The sequence below is a fragment of the Semicossyphus pulcher genome, unplaced genomic scaffold (genome assembly GCF_022749685.1).
Source record: "Semicossyphus pulcher isolate SPU_LCO1_2020_fin unplaced genomic scaffold, fSemPul1.0.p SCAF_19, whole genome shotgun sequence".
Taxonomy (NCBI): Eukaryota; Metazoa; Chordata; class Actinopteri; order Labriformes; family Labridae; genus Semicossyphus; species Semicossyphus pulcher.
Window position 1 is genome coordinate 5,806,299 of NW_027211692.1, and position 17,335 is coordinate 5,823,633.

General features: G+C 41.8%; 1 protein-coding gene across 1 annotated transcript in view; it reads right to left on the reverse strand.

Moving 5' to 3' along the window:
• Window positions 1-11,476: 11,476 nt before the first annotated feature.
• tenm4 (teneurin transmembrane protein 4) overlaps window positions 11,477-17,335 on the reverse strand; it is a 140,408-nt gene continuing 134,549 nt past the window's right edge. The window contains exon 33 of the mRNA XM_069668102.1: window positions 11,477-14,395. Coding sequence (XP_069524203.1) covers window positions 13,637-14,395 — 759 coding nt within the window. The 3' untranslated portion in view covers window positions 11,477-13,636. The remainder of the gene's footprint in view (window positions 14,396-17,335) is intronic.

The window sequence follows — 17,335 nt, forward strand, 5'->3', positions numbered from 1 at the left end:
GCAGCGCAGTGTGAAGATTTTGTAAATACAAAACCCTTCAGAAAATGTGGCCTTGATTTTTCATACAATATGTCATCAACCAAAGAAATTTCGATGCCGACAAAGTGCAAAACGTATTTTCAGCAGAGAAGCACAGTCGGTGTGGAGTGATTCAATAGTGTAATGAAGCAGGCAGGACAGCTATCACAACCACATGGAAATCCTCTTTAATCTTGCATGATGTATCTGCCGTCAGTGTGGGCTCCATTTGTGCGTAAAACTCGTTAATCCAATACCCACAACGAAACCGGGTCTATTCCCACCATTTGCTGCTGGAGTAAATCAGATCATGCCAGCAATGTAATAAGATGCCACTGACAATTATTCACCTGGTCTCGCCTGTCAGCTCTGGAGCCCCTGGCCTGAGTCTGCCAGCAAACACCGAGCTGGGTGTCTCCACCTCCGGCTGCTTATGACACATCATCATTAAAGCCAACATGATGCATTTGAAAAGTCAGCAGGGTCATTGATATTAATTATCTCCAGCATGGATGGGGCAATTATGCACATGGCCTCATCTTAATGGGGACCAGAACAATTGTATTTTCCGAATCATTGACAAAGAGTGCCACATGTAATCGGATAATTGCACAGGTCATGTATGTCTGTATATTGTTTTTGTGTGTTTAGAGCAAAGCTGAAACATGGTAACTATCAGACGTGTTGAAGCTACGAATTCAGAGAAGTCTATCTGTAATTTGCTGCAGGCAAAATACCGAAATCTGACAATTTAAAACGAACAAATAAACAAAAGAGTCACTTTTTTGTAAAGCAAAAAAAATGTATCAGGTGTATTTTTAAAGTAATTTTGCCCTGAACCTGTGTTCTCTGCCGGTGTATCATCAAGTGCAATATCTTACTCTACCACAGGGTAGTGCTGTAGCTCCATGACACTTTCCCCTCCCTCCAAATCCCCACTTAATGTAGATTCATTCATTTACGCCTGACTTCCCTGCAATATATTATTCATTTGCAGCTTCAAGATCTAGAGAAATGGAAACAAGCTAGCATTGCTGTGTTCCTGTGGTTCTATCAAGAATAATGCAAAGAACCCGCTGGTTTTCATTGGCAGGTGATGGTCCAGAGCAAAAGTGAATTCAGTTTGCATCCAGGGCAACGCTGCCACCAGCATGGTTGAGACTCCCCCAGTTTTCAGCTGTAACTTGATTTGTGATTTCCCCTTTTTTGGAGGATGACACATGAAACTGTGACAACTTGTACGTGGGAGTGATCTTGATTGCGTGTTGTATGTATTTATACTGCCAAAGACACACATCCTCCCACACAAACCATAAGGCAATGTATGGATGGAACGTGTGGGAAACAGCATGCTCTGCTCTCAAGAAAAGCACTGCACATCCGAGAAAAACAGCACACTGATGCTGTTAACAGTCCCCATAAGATAAATCCAGAAGAGGAGTCAAATGGTACTCCTAATGGGAGATGCACTGCTCTCTGTTCTTGGAGCCTCTACAGGTAGACGAGCTGTTTGGCAGTGGCCTGACAACCTTATTTGGGCTTAACAACTTGTGAAAATCAATACACGATTAGTCAGCAAAACAAAGGATTTTGCTGTAAAAGCTTGGATCTCAGAGGATCACTGAACTGAAGGGGAAGAGCATCATGTGCTCTCAGCAGGCCTGTCTGTCCACTGACTGCAGCAACCGTATCGACAGCATCTCCTGTCCCTTCCACGAGCCTTCATCAGCTCCTCCAAATATTCTGCATTCTCAAATGGAGGGGGGCATTGATTTTATGTAACATGGCTCGTTAAGTGCTGATTAGACCATTATAGTGATGTGATTTCAGGGAATGGGTTTGGGTGACAGGCGGCCAAGCACAAATCAAAAGAAACTAACAACCCTTACAGGGAGAGATTTGGGCTACTGCACTGCTTCACCTCCAACTCTCCGGTTACTACCAGAATACTGAGTTTGTGTTGGTTTGTATCTAATGGAGCAGCTTCAAAGGTCTGCAGTTTAGAAAAAATATCCATTAACAGTGCTCAAGACACTCACTGTTTGGAAATAATGATGTTCCACTATCACAGGGTAATCAGTTTCATACTGTAGGCCTGAATTTTTAAAAATCAAATGAGTGTATTTATGCTGGTGCTGCAATGATCATATGATTAATTAAGCAGACAATCATCAGGAAATGTGTTCTGTATTATATTATAGTAAACTGAATATATTTTGTTTTTAAGCAGTGGTGAAATGTTGGGCTCTGGGATATCTCAACAGTGAATGTTAGTGGCATAGTCCCTTGGTGTAAAGACATGACGACCATATTTCTCTCTTTCTTTTACTCTCAATTATTTCATATATTAACTTTAGGCTTACTGACTGTTTAACATGTACAGTGTGTGTTTTTATTCATGAGCCACAAAGACAAGATTTCTATCACCTTGGACCTTGAGATTGAGATGGAATAGTTCCAGATGCTACCACTTTAATTCATTTTGGCACACAACTTAAATTATTTAAAGTAAACGTTCTGCTCCATGAGGACTTCTTTAAAGTTAAAAGTTGATGCGTGGGGCTGAGATGAATCTTCACCCTGCACTTGAACCCATGATTCACTCTCTGGCTTGAGGTTGGCAAAAAAGAACATTTAGTTAAATCTTATATTACAACATTTTTCACACGCTGCAGTGTGACATATACCTCTTTGAGATATTAACGTTAAACTGACTCACAGTGGAATCATCAAATCTGCACTAAACATTCATTTTCTGTGTGTATATTCAAGAAAGGCTGCACGGAGGTGCAGCGGTTAGCACTGTTGCCTCACAACTAGAAGGTTTTTAATCGGACAGATAGGGGGCTTTTCTGTGTGGAGTCTGCATGTTCTCCCCATGCATGCGTGGGCGCCCTCCAGGTACTCCGGCTTCCTCCCACAGTCCAAAGACATGCTCGTTAGGTTCATTGGTGAATCTAAAACCAGCTGTGAGTGAGAGCATGAAAGGTTGTCTGTCTCTTTGTGTCAGCCCTGTGATTGACTGGAAATGAGTCGTCCAATGACAGCTGGGATAGGCTCCACCCCCCCCGACCCTGAACAGAATAAGGGGTATAAATAGTGGATGGATGGATATTCAAGAAAGCCACAATCCTCCTGTAACGAGGCTGTTGTTTACTGCATATCAGCTTAGCAAACATCTTGACCACAACTCATGGTCTTGTCATTCAGAGCATCATCATTATCAAAGCTCTAGCTGGATAAATATCACCACAGTTTACTGCTTGAAACTTTCTTCCACAGGAGATAGTCAAAGACAAGACTCCTCCGACAGCTAAGAATAGATGATGAAAAACAGAAAAGCAGGCAGCTAATAGCATAATATTGTACCTCATCACAGGGTGTTATTCTCATCCGCACACGCAGGCCACAGTCAAATGAAACTATCCTTTCTCATCCACACTTTGCTCTTTCCGGCAGCATCACTCGTCAGTGTCGGCTTGAGCAGGATTCAGTGTGGGCTCTGCTTCATTTCCCCAGGTTCTTTCATTTAACCTCCAATGAGGATAAAGCTCTCGTTTCCTCATTTACAGGATCATTTGCACAAATGATTCTAAATGTTAACTCTCACTTGTGATGCGGGAATTCTTAGTTACATCTCCGTCACCCGAGGTAAGTCTAGAATCTGTTTTCAGTTCAAGCCTGTGTGGAGACACTCACAAAGTACATCAAGCAGTGCATGCATGATAACATGTTGTGATAATTATAATTTAAAATCACAGCAACTGTCTGTATGAAAAGATAGTCTGGGTCTCGGCAACCACTTAGATGACTTTATCAGAGCACATGATAGTTTTCTGATTTAAAAAACTTCCTCATGTCACTTTTTTTAGACGGCTTTTAAAATAAAAATGCCTGCTGTGAGATTTTTATGATCTGCAGCTCCCCTTGAAGATTTCACAACTCTATTTGAACATATTCCTCACAATTCTGCAAACCTTATCTGCACATAGTTACTACAAGCTCCAGAAAGGGTCTGTATTGGTATATGAATATCCTCCTGTTGGTGTGATTGCTTGTCTTTGTGTCTGTCACTTTACACTGTTTTGTAATTAGCAGCTAACTCAGGGCATTATTTAGCCTTTTAGCAGATCTCTATACTTAGTGCCGTCTCTGTTTGCAGGGCACTCACTGTGTTCTGTTACAAGTAAAATGATCAACAATTCACTAACTGCAAACTACAAATGAACAGACAGAGCTGTTCTTTTCTATTTGTGTGCGGGCATTCCTCCACAAACCTATCATTAGTGTCCTTCCCCCGCTGATTTATTTCATTTACCTCCCCGCTGAAGCAGGAGCGATCTGATGATAAGTGAATGATAACTGGTTTCATCCCTGATAACAAAACATTATTGCAGTAGAACAGAAATAACTCCCAGACACTGACACACAGCGTTAATTGAACTAGAAAATGTCACCAGGTTCCGTTTGAACGTCTGAGACATGTACATTTAATCATAAAGGTAACTGGTGTGATACCCCCGGGCCAGTTCACTGTCTTTTTTTCAAGGGCAGTCTGAAAAGTTAGACAACGTTCTGACACTCCTCCCACTGGAGAGCATCCGTCTGTCCTTGTTGTGTCCGATAATGTCCTGCTGTAAAGACTTCTGGAATCATGTGTTTTAAAGGATCACAATAGGAAGCAGTCCTCTGTTCTTCTGCTTCCTTACAAATGCAGTAATCCCTTTCAGTAGACATTACAAACTGCCGTCTCAGCAGATGTCCAACCATAAATCTATGACTAATTACTTTAGTTTATCCACACACACCAACTACCCTCTAATTAGCCAAACAATGAATGGTAATGTCTTGGGTATCCATGTGGGCTTTTGAGTTACTCTCACTCACTGCATCAAACTGAAGATGTGGGTATTCAACCAAAGTATTTTCTATTTTTCAGTGTACTTATGAAAACAAAGGCCTGTGCCCATATGTTCTTGTGTTAATTATAGAACAATTAGGACCCGCCTGAACTATCCCTCAAAACTAAAAGGCTGCCTTTTCACATCGCCAGCTAAAAAGGAGGTATGAATGCTATTGAGAGGAAAAAATAATAATGAAAAAGAATCCCTGTTAAGCACACCCAGAGAGGAGAATAATTTTAATACATTTCTCTGAAACTCCCTTCATTGTTAGAGCACATAACTGTCCTCCAGCTGCATCTGATTTGTGCATCTGATTTATTCATGCAGTCAAATCCCATGCAAGCACCTTTGTTGTAAACAGAGAGACTGAAATATCACCATTTTCTTATTTGATAAAACAAAACACATGCAGCGTAGCCGGGGAGTTGGCACTGTAACTCCTGAAACATTATATCATGATGAAAAGAGCCGCTGTCTTGTGTGCTCAGCAAACACTGTCGGCCTCTTTCTAGAGCAAAATGTATCTTTGCGCGCCAACTTTTTATATATATGCATTTATTTCACAATATTTCCCTTCTGTCTGTGAGACTGTTCATCATTCACGGGAGGTAAAACAAACAGAACCAGGGATGGCATTCTGCTCTTAAAGTTGCCTTCCTCCCTCCACATAGAATTGTATTATGCAGATTTGATTATTTGTGACAGCTTCCCCCTGTCCCAATAAAAGCTATTTTTTTGCAGCACCGGGACATCACTTATCAGAACTGAGAGCCGGTGCTGATTTCTGTTCCATGGCTTGAGTGCAAATTGTAAAACAGCGCCTTAGAAAGATAAATATAGTGTTTTTCATGTTTCCAAGTGCAGTAGCCACACCGAGGGTAGCAGTGAAAGCTGAGGAGTGTGCAGCAGAATTATAATCTCATTCTGCTCTGCTGCACGCACATGTACTGGTCTGAGGTTCCTTGCCAATAAACAATGAATTTGCACATGTAGAACAACAGTGTTTAAAACCTCCACATAAGCCAGGAGGGATTTTAGAAGTCTGAGTCATCCAATAAAAGGGTTTTGTTTGTGTCTGTCTTCGCCTGACTGTTTAAGATCTAAATGATGTTCAGTGTGTCACACAACAGCAGCATTCATGCTTCTAAATCATCTTTTAAATAGGAAGCCACTGTTAAAAACCTTGGGTTAAAATATGCCGTCCCTGGCAGTGATAGTCGTTGTGTTTTCATGCTCTGCCAGAGGTGTGCTGGTGTGTGTCAGTGAGTGAGTCTGCCTGTGGAAGAGGGGCGTTGATGACGGCGGTGTGGTAATTTTATCAGCTATCTTTAAAGAAGATGTAGGAAAACAAAGTGTCGGTGGATTCTGCGAAACATTTCTCCTGAAGTTAGAAACATTAGGACTGGCAGGCTTATTTGTATGTGTAAATGAAATGAGAGGCCATGCGTGTCACAATCCAAATGCACAACGTGGAAACAAATTCCCAGAGGCTGATCTACATAATAGTATTCGTAATGGGCCCAAAGGTTCTGCAACCAAAATAATTCTGTCAGACTGACTTCAGGCTTTGTATTTGAAAAGGAAGACACGCTGCAGCACATTCAAAGGAGGACAAAGGAAACAAAGTCTCTGCTATACTTGTGTGGTCTTTATAAGTGAGGCATCATTCACACTCAATAACAGATTCCTATTGTCTAGGTGAAAGAGTAAAACAACATAAACCGTACACTATTTATCGAAACACTTCCTCTTCCTTGACCTGGGAGACTCAGAAGAACGTTTGTTTTATTATTTTATTGATTGAATTCTATTTTGAGTTAGTACAACATGTCCTTGGGTGGTTGCACTGCAATCTATATAGCTCACAAAAGTGGCTCTCAGGTTGGCAAAGCAACTGTTAAACAGCAGACTGACGACACAAACATATTGCGTCTAAAATCTGCTTGTTGCAGGGAGCACTTCGGGAGCTTTGCCCTGCACTTGGAGCAGGTGACCACCCTTGTCTGTTTTTGTCATGAGTGTAAAGATGCCCTTTAAAGAAAGTTTTGTTCAGCCTGTATCACATGGAGAACAAGCAACGTCATAAGTCAAAAAGACAGGTAACATGACAGATCTGTGCAGTTTGAGACCTCACCTCGCCCTCATTTAGGGTTTGACTTTCTGCTTCCACTACATGTAAAACTAAAAATGGCAAATTGAGTCAAGCTTGTGCAAATTGATCCCAACTACTGTTTCTGCTAAGGTTTGAAACCGATTGCTCGATCAATCGCAGACTTAAAGGCTTAAATAGCCTCAATTGAACATCACATGAAGCTCATTCGAACCAGCCAGAAAGGGCGAAAGCTCAAAGAGAGCTTCGAGCCTTCAGGGTAAGGAGGCCTTTGAACATCCTTACATCAATTCAACCTTTGACCTGATGAGGGCTGACTAATTTAAAGAATCCTTAACCTTTTCCACTGCTTTACATATTCGGAAAATGGCCTGATGCTAACTACTTTGCAGCAGCTTAAGTTTATTAAATATACATCTGCCTTGTTTCTACCCTGACAACAGAGTATCTCCTCTGAGGGCGAACGCTGCCTTCCTGTTTCCTCTCTGCTTCGGCCTATGATTAATGTCTTCTGTCTCTGATTACACCTTCAGATGATGGTGGAAGTGCCTCTGCTGATGTTTCAAAATGTCTTGTTTTGTGGGATCTTTTGTTTCCATAACAGATCTTTTCACTTCTTTGCTATTCATCACCGATGTCGTGCTAAACTTTGAAGACAGCCCCTGACGGATCACGACTGGAGCTCACGTCATACACTGAAATCAATAACACCTATTTTTTCATGGACATAAAGTGCAACATGATAATCTGTCCAAAGAAATTAAGCTTTAGCTAACCTTTCAGCCTACCCCAATGCTCCAGGACAGTTGGTTTGAATGGCTGCTGATCATTTGCTATGGATAGATTTGACCTTCGGCATAATTAGCCTAATAAAAGCATTAGATACGCTGTCAATATGATTTGCATAATGTGCAAAGGCAGACTCATTCCTGAATGCAAGCGGTGTCCGAGTGACTTCAAAATGCTGCAGTGACATTTCTCTGGGTCCTTTGTTCACACCTGTCAGGGGAAATGTGATGGGAGACGGCAGCTGCAGCTGCGGCTTCAGCCTCCAGAGAGTCCACCAAGACCACCAGGACGCTGCTGGAGTCCGGTACACATCAGCCACACGCATACACGCACTCACAGTATGCATGTTTGAAACAGGAAGAAAAGAATTTCACCTTCTGCTCAAAGGGTTTGGATCCTTATGGCCTCAATTCCAACATAATCCATGGAGATCAGAGTGAGATAGGACTGTGTTGTTACTTTTCTCTGTTGCACAAGCTGAAGAGGAAAAAGAGAAAAACACAACTCTCGTACATTCACGTAAATCTCCCAAAAGTTGTTTTTTTTTGTGACATGAAAGTGTTTCCAAGGAAATGCAATTCAATTTCTTCACAATATGTTTTTGTGCGGTGAAAAGCTAAACAAAACGTGACCCTCCAGTTCACGGGTGCAGCTGCAGAAAATATTCCTTTCAGTGAAAAACTACAGACTGAATTCTTGAGGCCGGCTTTGATGTGGCTCCACTTCACAGATTATTGATTATCTCGGTGATGTTTATCTCAGAGAAAATCACTTCAACACAGAGCGCCATGTAATGAGTCGCTATCACAGAGGTCAAGACTGTCAGTGACTGTTATGTTGCTCTACAATAGGGGGTACAAGCTCTCTCATGAGGATCTTAAGTCATATTTTTTGAAAATAAAGCCTCTCATATTTTACGAGCATGCAGCATTGTACTGCTTACGGTGCTGTTGCTGCAAATTTCCCCCTGTTCCCTCACAGGTCAGTTGTATGAGAGGCGCCGCTGGCCTCTGCGTGACCCACGGAAATATGACACTTTGCAAACCATCACCTTAGTTTCATTCCCGAGGCTTGCACTTTACCGAGTGCTTCTGTCGCTGCTGTGTTTTGTCATCACGGTGGGCATCCAAATGAGACCTGAACCTTGAGGAAATTCAGCTCTCTATGGCCAGTTGGTTTACCATTCCTTGCCCCATTAGCTTTTATGATTGGTCCCCCATTTGCATAACCGGTAGAGTGGGGAATGTGGACCTGAATGATTATAGACAGATCTGAGGCTGTCCTATCCATTCAGGCATATGGTGTTATCAGGCTGCACAGCAGATGTGAACCCTCGTCCAGTTATCATCCCCCACTTCTTTAATGGCTGTTGGGAAAACTTGAACAAGTGTAGCTGGAGTCGGATGATAAGAATCCTTACCAACTGAAGAATTGTGTATCACTGTGGTGCTTTCTGTCAACACTGCTGATCTTCAGGAACATAAATGTAGCTGAGCGTCATGTCATTACAGCACCTGAGATTGAAAGACAGGAAATAAAAGACAACAGGTGTTTCATTTCAGGGCCTATTTACGGACTACCTACAGGATACATCGAGGAAATGGATGGCTGGGGCTCAGCGGGAATCAACCTTTTGCTGATTTTAACAGCAAACACCTTTGCCAGTGTTTATCAAACACCTGGGCTCAGAGTGTTCAAATTATCAGTGAGGGGAAACAGATGGAGTGTGAAAGCGAAGAGAAGATATCTATCCACAGCAGACTCAGTGCAGGTAATAGGAAATAGTTCAAGCATGGTTTAAAAAGAAAACTTTCACCGTCCATGCTCTGTTGTAGTTATGAAAAGACGGATTTTCTTTCTTCCTCTTTCATAACTATCTGGAGCCTGTTAGTCAAATATGTTGTTAGGTGCCAAGTGACTAAACTAGGATAAAATTCAGAGTCCTGCTGCATGCACCAGAAATACTGTAGCAGCCCAGCTAAAAAAAACAACAGAAAAAATAAGATTTTTCTTTAGCTTTGTCTGATTTATGTGACATAAATCATCATCATGTTATTATTTTAAAGCTGGTCTGTTGAACCGTGTGAGGATCAAAAGATCACTTGATATTTGTGGCCATCACAATGTGTTGCTATAATCTATTAAAAATGCAATTAGAAAGATTTTAACAACCCCACAGCTCAAATGACTGCGGCAAATGTGTGAGGTTGTGATGAGGTCGTTCATCATTACCAGTGATATTACTTTAATACTGTGTTACATACTGTTTTTCCCTACTGTGTTATGGAGCACTGTCTGAAACTATCACAGCTTGGTCTCAAGGTAAAAATGATTGTATTTTTATTTAGTAGTATTTATATTTAGAAGTATTTAGCCATGAATAACGTGTCATCTGGATCTAATGAAGAGGGGAGCTTATTTGTGTCTTACATTTGGCTTTATGAGTTATGTTAATCGATGTCGAGGCTCCATTGTTCCCAAAATAGATCAAAAGTTATACCACGTGCTTGTGCTTAATTAGACCTGATTCTAATGATTAATTCAGTTATATATAGAAATAAAATTCCCTCTTTCATCATCAGAGTGCTCTGTGGCGACTCGCTGCAATGGGGGCTGAGGTGAAGTTATTGCCATTATGATTCTAGCAAAAGAGCACAGTCCTCCAGGCTAGAGGACATTTTGCCTCTCTGCAGCAGAATTCATTCTGCACAGGCTCTCTGCGAGCAGGACTTTCTGTTCCCTGTAAAGAAATCCTCTTTACAGGAGGCATTTGAGGCTCCAGGCTCAGGCTGTCTCAAGGAAGACGAGAGCCCCAGATTTGAAATTTACTTTGCAAAAACCTTGTGTAGTCAATCCAGCTAAAGCAAACATAAGGGTGTGATCATTCCTATGATGCTTGCCTATCACACGGATAAATCAGCGGTTTATTCCTCCCACATTAATGCAGAGTGGAGAGGAACAAATGAGAGTACCGCCTGCTTAGCTGAAGCAGGACATCACACGTTCTTCTGGGCACTGAGCTCAGCTCTGCCTGCAGTGAGTGTAAATGTTCCAGGCTCCCTTGCCGCCACCACATACTGGCAGCTAAGTCCCGAGCCACACTGCCTGCTAACAGGATTAGCCCCTAAGCTCCACTTGTTTCAACAAAGTTATCAAGTTTAAAACACAGTCTCCTGGTAGCTTTCGAACGTCAAAGGACTGGTCCTCAACTCTGACAGGTTAATTAATAGTCAGGTTTTGCTCAGTGTCCCTGAAGGCTTGCCTTTCTTGTGACAGTAAAATACATTCACTGTAGAAATGTTCATATAACCAGTCTACATGTATGTGCAGCTGATCCAGCCACATGTTCACTGCATGTGAGAATTTAATACATTCCAGGTGGTAATGCGTGTTTAACTAAATAAAGGCACATGGTGCAATTTTACATTATCATACTGCATTAAATTAACCTCATTTAAGCCTTATGAAATGTGTCGGGTGAGAATTAATGTACGTATAATATACCAGATATATGGAGGAAGGGTAAAATGTCCTGTAATATGTAATGTGGTGGTGAAGTGAGTAAAAGGAAATGCATCTGATATATTTCCATACAGAAAACAGCAATAGAAAACACCTGTCTGTATAATATGTACACATAAGAAAACACATTAAATAAACACAAAATATTCCCTTTATTTTTTTCTACCTTAAGACTACACAGGGTCACTGATGTAGCTCTAAGAGGTATCTACATTTGCAATTTATGTACAGCTTACTTTGAAGTCTCCATATTTACACGGTCAAAGAGAAGCGCTAAAAACACAGTGTTGAGAACAAACCGAAACTCAAAATGAGTCCAAAACTTTAGAAAAAGATACAGTCTTATGAAGCAACAGTTCTCAGTGCAATATTCCACAATGCAAATATCCTTCATTCATATAATGTTGAACATACATATATTTTGGAAACAAAACGTCACTGAATCAACCAACAGCAGAAAAGAAAATAACCGTGTCCTGTTTGCTTTAACGTTTGTACAGATCGAGACACTCAACCATGCTCCCAGCGACCCTACACACACAAACGAGTTCATAGTTTGATGGAGAATGATGAGAAGTCAAGAGTGTGCAGCGGTCCGGCATAGTTCAGATGTATCAGAAGTCAAATCAATGCCGCAATTTCCAAAATAATCCTGACTCCTCTGTTGTTTCACATAATGACGTTAGAATGGGCAGAATTGTTCTTTGCAGTCTCCACTGAGGACAGCATGGACTTATGGGAGCTATAATGTGTCCACATGGTCACTTCCAAGGTTGGCGTGTATAGACGACCTTTAGTCTGTAAACGGGCAGTAGTACACCTGCAGGTCTAATTCATTTCAGCCAGCCACGGGACCAAGTGGAGCCCTATTCTGTACAATGAAAGCACTTTTGATGCTGACCTGCGGGCAGCCCGGAGGGCAAAGGCAATTTGTATCTTTCATCTCACCCACAACACAACACCACGCCTTTCCGCTCAGCAGCTCAGATGTTTAATATGTATCACAGATGAGATTGTTTCTTTAACCATCTTTGCAGTCTTAAAAATATTATCATCAGAAGCGTAATTTCATCGAACATTGTGGTGAGGAATACTGACGTGAGCTCATTGATAAACAAACACTGCCTTCCATATGTGATCAATAATTGTAGTCAGTCTAATGAAAAACACAGTAATTGATTTTAACTAAACAACCTTTCATAGTTTATTCCATGTGTTGAAACACCCTTATGTATTGTTCAAGTACAACAATTAACAATAAAAGGGACAATAGTTCACATTTTTTTAAATTCACATTTGTTATACTGTTAATTCATATAGCTATTTATAAAACAAAACTAAAATGTATTTCAAAACCATTCCTGTAAAACACCTTTTGTTATTTAATACAGACAAGAATTCCACAGTATTTTCTCACAGGGTTGGCTCTTCACTATTTTTATAATTGAGGTGTTTGACCACAGTCAAATAAAACGGAGCAGAGAACAATTTATTTTCATTTTCTTTCTTGGAAAAAAAAATCCAGATTCAAAATAAAAAGCACACAAAATAAAAAATGAATATCCTCTGGTTGGCTTTACCAAACAATTGAATCTTAATGAAGCTAATTTGTAGTTCATAAAGAAGGCCGTCAACATGCACAGTCAGGGTGCACTGAAGCCTTCCAAGCTAAGACCACAGATGAGTATCAATCCTCCTCTTAGAAAATTACAAGACATCACACAAATGAAGGTGCTTTGACAAGTTCAGCTGGGGATTTGATGAAGGGCTCTACCGCCAACAGAAATCTTACTCATTATTTATGGATGACTGGGGCTATGAGGGTTTCAAGTATAAAAAAGAAGTGATTAAAAGAGAAGGAATCTCCTTGGCTGAGGCGCAGAAAAGGCAGAATGGAGCAAGCTTGTGAATAACAATCTGCAAGTCTGGCAGCAGAGTGAGCCAGTGAACATAATGCATTACCAATACTCCTCTTGGATTCCTTTGAACAGAATCACCAAAAGGAACGAGGAAATGGAGTCACAAAAATAAGTCACAGACATCGCAAATTTTCATCCTCTAGCAGCCGCACTTGGAGGGCAAAGACTGTTAAAGAATCTTCAAAAGGAGAAGGGCACTCTTCTATTAATACAGTGCAACTGATTGCAACCATGTTTTTTTCTTTTTTACAGTATATTAAAAACCAAGTTGAGCACAGTCAAAGAAAACAAAAGTGGTCATGTACACAACTGTCTTTGGCAAGTAGTCCCATGTCCGACATGTGAGTCTGTCACTCCAGAGCCTCGTGTTCATGTCACCTTCGGCCCATTTCGCTCTGTCTCATAAAATGAATGTTGTTGACACTGTCTGCCAGCTCAGGGTACTGGTCAACTGAAACCACGTAGTATCCGTCGTAGCCCTGCACCTTCCCCGAGCCCAGGAGCTGCTGCTTCTCTCCCTCAGTCCAGGTCCGCGAGCCCTCCTCTCCGTCCCTCAGTCTCTGGCGTTCCCGGGCCCATGCCTGGGCAACAGCTCTCTGCCGGGCCAGCTCCAACACACGAGCTTTCTCCTCGTCCACGCTGCCTCCGTAACGCGTATTCAGACACAGAGCGCCGTATTGCAGCTGGATGTCAGTAATGCGCCTAGTCCTGCCATTGAGAACAGTGTTGACCTGAGACACCGTCACATTGACGCCGGTCTCTAGTGTGCGGTGGCCCACCGTCATGCCAATGAGGGACAGGTCTCCCTCCACTGAGCCCAGTTTGACAAAGTAGTGGGTGTCCATTCCAGCGATAGTGAAGTGAAGGTCTTCAAGGTAGAATGCGTCGTTCAGAACTGCAGCCATGCGGCGCCCATCCTCATTGGCTAAGCTGACGATGTCGGTGCTGATGCGGCCGTCTCGGATAGCAAATTTAACCCCCTTCCCGAAGATGGAGCCGGCAGACGCAAAGATCTTATTGTCCTCTGTCTGAGGACATCCGGCACTTTTGGCTCTGTAGATCTGGCCAAAACGCTCGAGCTTCACAAAGGCCTTCAGCTGCCTCTGAACTTCACACTGAACGCCCAGCAAAGACTGCAAAACAAAGACAATAGTGTTTAGTCACCCAGCCCCCGCAGCTTTTATGTAGGCAGCAAAATATATTTTCTGTTTTCTTCTCTGAGAAATAAAATACATTGACACGATATCACTCAACTGGCTTGTTGACGATTTTTCTACATATTTTCCAAACTTCTGACTCCCTCCTACTTTGGCTTGTAACCTTTGTCCTTCTGTGCACGGGGGTTAAGGAGCACCGGCTGCTTCCAGATGCTCCCGTTTATTTTAAAAAATAAGATTCCTCCTGCTTCATTAGCAAACATTTCAAACTCCATGCAACGACCACAGCTATTCTTGTATTATGTTAATACCTATGGCTGAATTGGGATAATTTGACAAGTGTTCATGCATCAATGTGATGGAAATAAAGCCTAAAAAACATGATCTGGTTCTAACATGAGCTGAAAAACCTGCAGGAAGGAAAAAAACACAACAAAAATCTAGCAGAGTGAGCCAGTGAACATAATGCATTACCGATACTCCTCTTGGATTCCTTTGAACAGAATCACCAAAAGGAACGAGGAAATGGAGTCACAAAAATCTATAAGCATTCACTGCTAAAAGCAGATTTCCTGAATTACTCCTCCATGTCTGTTGTGCTGTTCTTGAAATAAAACACCAGTCGTGTAATCAATCCATATTCACAAAAAACAAATGCATAAGAATAAAAGCATACAGGTGGCAAAGAAAATATGAAATATTCCTTTGACCCCAAATTCTTAATTGATAAAACATTATGCATTAAATGATGTAATATCTTAATATCCATTATTAATGGCAAACAGCAAATCCCTGATTTTTTAGAAGCTGTGAATGTATCACACAAGGTAGGGGCAGAGGTGTTTGTCAGCGAATGCAAATCTCTCTGATCGTTTGTGACAGGCGTGATATTTTGAAAACAGGGTGAAATTACTGTCTTCTGACAGCCACGCTGTGCCAAGTAAAAAACAGGGACCCGCTGGTAACTAGTGTATATATATATACATACGATTGCTAAAGGGATAAAAGCTTTGTATAGATTCCACATTCCCTTCAGCCACAACCAATGCTTTGTCCTAATACTGCTTGACATGAGACACTCCTCAGGAGGAAAGAGAGATGTTAAAACGAGGAGAGTGATATGAAATGGAAGCTGGCCAACACACAGCGAGGCGGTTGCATGAACACGCCTAACCAGTAGCAAAAAGGCACTCAACACTGCGCCTTCTTTCCATCGCCGAAGAAAAGAGGCTGCAAGCGTCCTCAGAAGGTTTTTTCAGCCATCACATCCAAAGTTCTCCTGACAGTTTCTAATTTTGTCTGTCTGTGCTTCTGTTGCAGAGTGGCTACGGGCGGGGGGGACGGGCGGGTGGGGCTGAGAGTAGGAGCAGGCTGAAGTGACCAGCATATCAGCCCACTCTCTGACATGACACTGCATCAGATCCAGCATGAAGAGGAAACATATGAGGGGGAGGGGGCAGCTGTGCTCTGTGGCCCCTCGGGAGAGATGGCCTGGGGGGACACTTCACACTATGCCACTACATGTTTGTTTACCGTGCCAACAGTGTGACCCGGTCATATGTCCCTGGGGTAGTAGGGGGGGGGTAAAGGGGCAATGTCCTGCACTCTACTGAAACAGCCTCCCAGGACACTCCCAGAGAGGCATCATTCACATAGCATGGGGTGCAATCAGCCTCTAGCAGCACCCAGAGTGAGAGATCAAGCCTCATGCAGCACAAACCTCATCTGTCTGGCCCCTCACGGCATTTTTCAATCTGACTGCGGATTCAGCAGCTTGACAAAGTAGGAGCTTAAATGAAAAGAGATGGAAAGGCAGGCGCACTTGTCGCCTGTATCAAATAAAATAAAAAGCCAAGTACACAGGATATACCACATGTAGCTTTAAAGCTATATTTATGCTTCAAAGAACACTACATTTAATTAGCTGGTCTGGCCATCTGCAGCGTGGATCAACACGGCATTTACCAGCTCAGAGGAGCATTTTTGAAGCAGGATGAGAATGTTATTGCCTGGTCTCATACACAGGATAAAGACTAATTATCTCAATCTTCCCTTACATATCGTTTACAGAACATACTTCAGAGGTGTGCTGTGGGAAAAGCTCCCGCACAAACATGAGTAAAATCCTGAAAACTAGGCTAACTTTGCTATTTAAAGCCTCAGTTACATAATTTTTTGGGGCATAATGGGTGCTCTTGAAAATATACTAGAAAAGCTGAAATTGTTGATGAAATGTTTGACAATTATTACTCAAACATACCTACCTCTATTCAGTGCCTCGAAACAAAATAAATATAAGTAAACTTAGTTTGATCCATGAATAACTTTAACTTTAATCACAATGGAAGTGATTCCAAGAAACAAAAATAAAGTGAAATCTCGTAGTTTGGTGGTTACCGTGTCACTCTTACCCATTATCAACAACGCTACAGAGTCATTTCCTTCTCAAGTCGCTCTTAAAAAAGCTAAAATATGCCTGAAAATATGGTGAGAAATGGTTCTCTGGCATTTGAAAATGTTGACTAACTGGTGAAGTCTGAGGTGATGACTGATTTAGTCAGCATCTGCACGTCTGTACTAAGGAGCGTAGTGTTTACTGTTTTTATCAAGACTATTCCAGCACATTTACTCTCAGATATTTAAAAGGGAAATAACTGGAGTGTCTCTGGAATCAGTTCGATCATTCCTCCTCTGGTTCTACGTGGTGTGTCAGGGACAAGCAGCATGAATGAGTCAGTCTCAGGGGGCTTTGACAGCAGACTTCCTGAAGCAGTTTATGCTAGAAGAGGACATAACTTGGTTTACCGTCAGCTAAATTTGATTTATATCCGAAGCCCCCGGGCAGAAAAAGTTCCTTAAATACTGAGGATAGAGAATGGAAAATATAAAGTGATAAATATATGTTTTGAAATACAT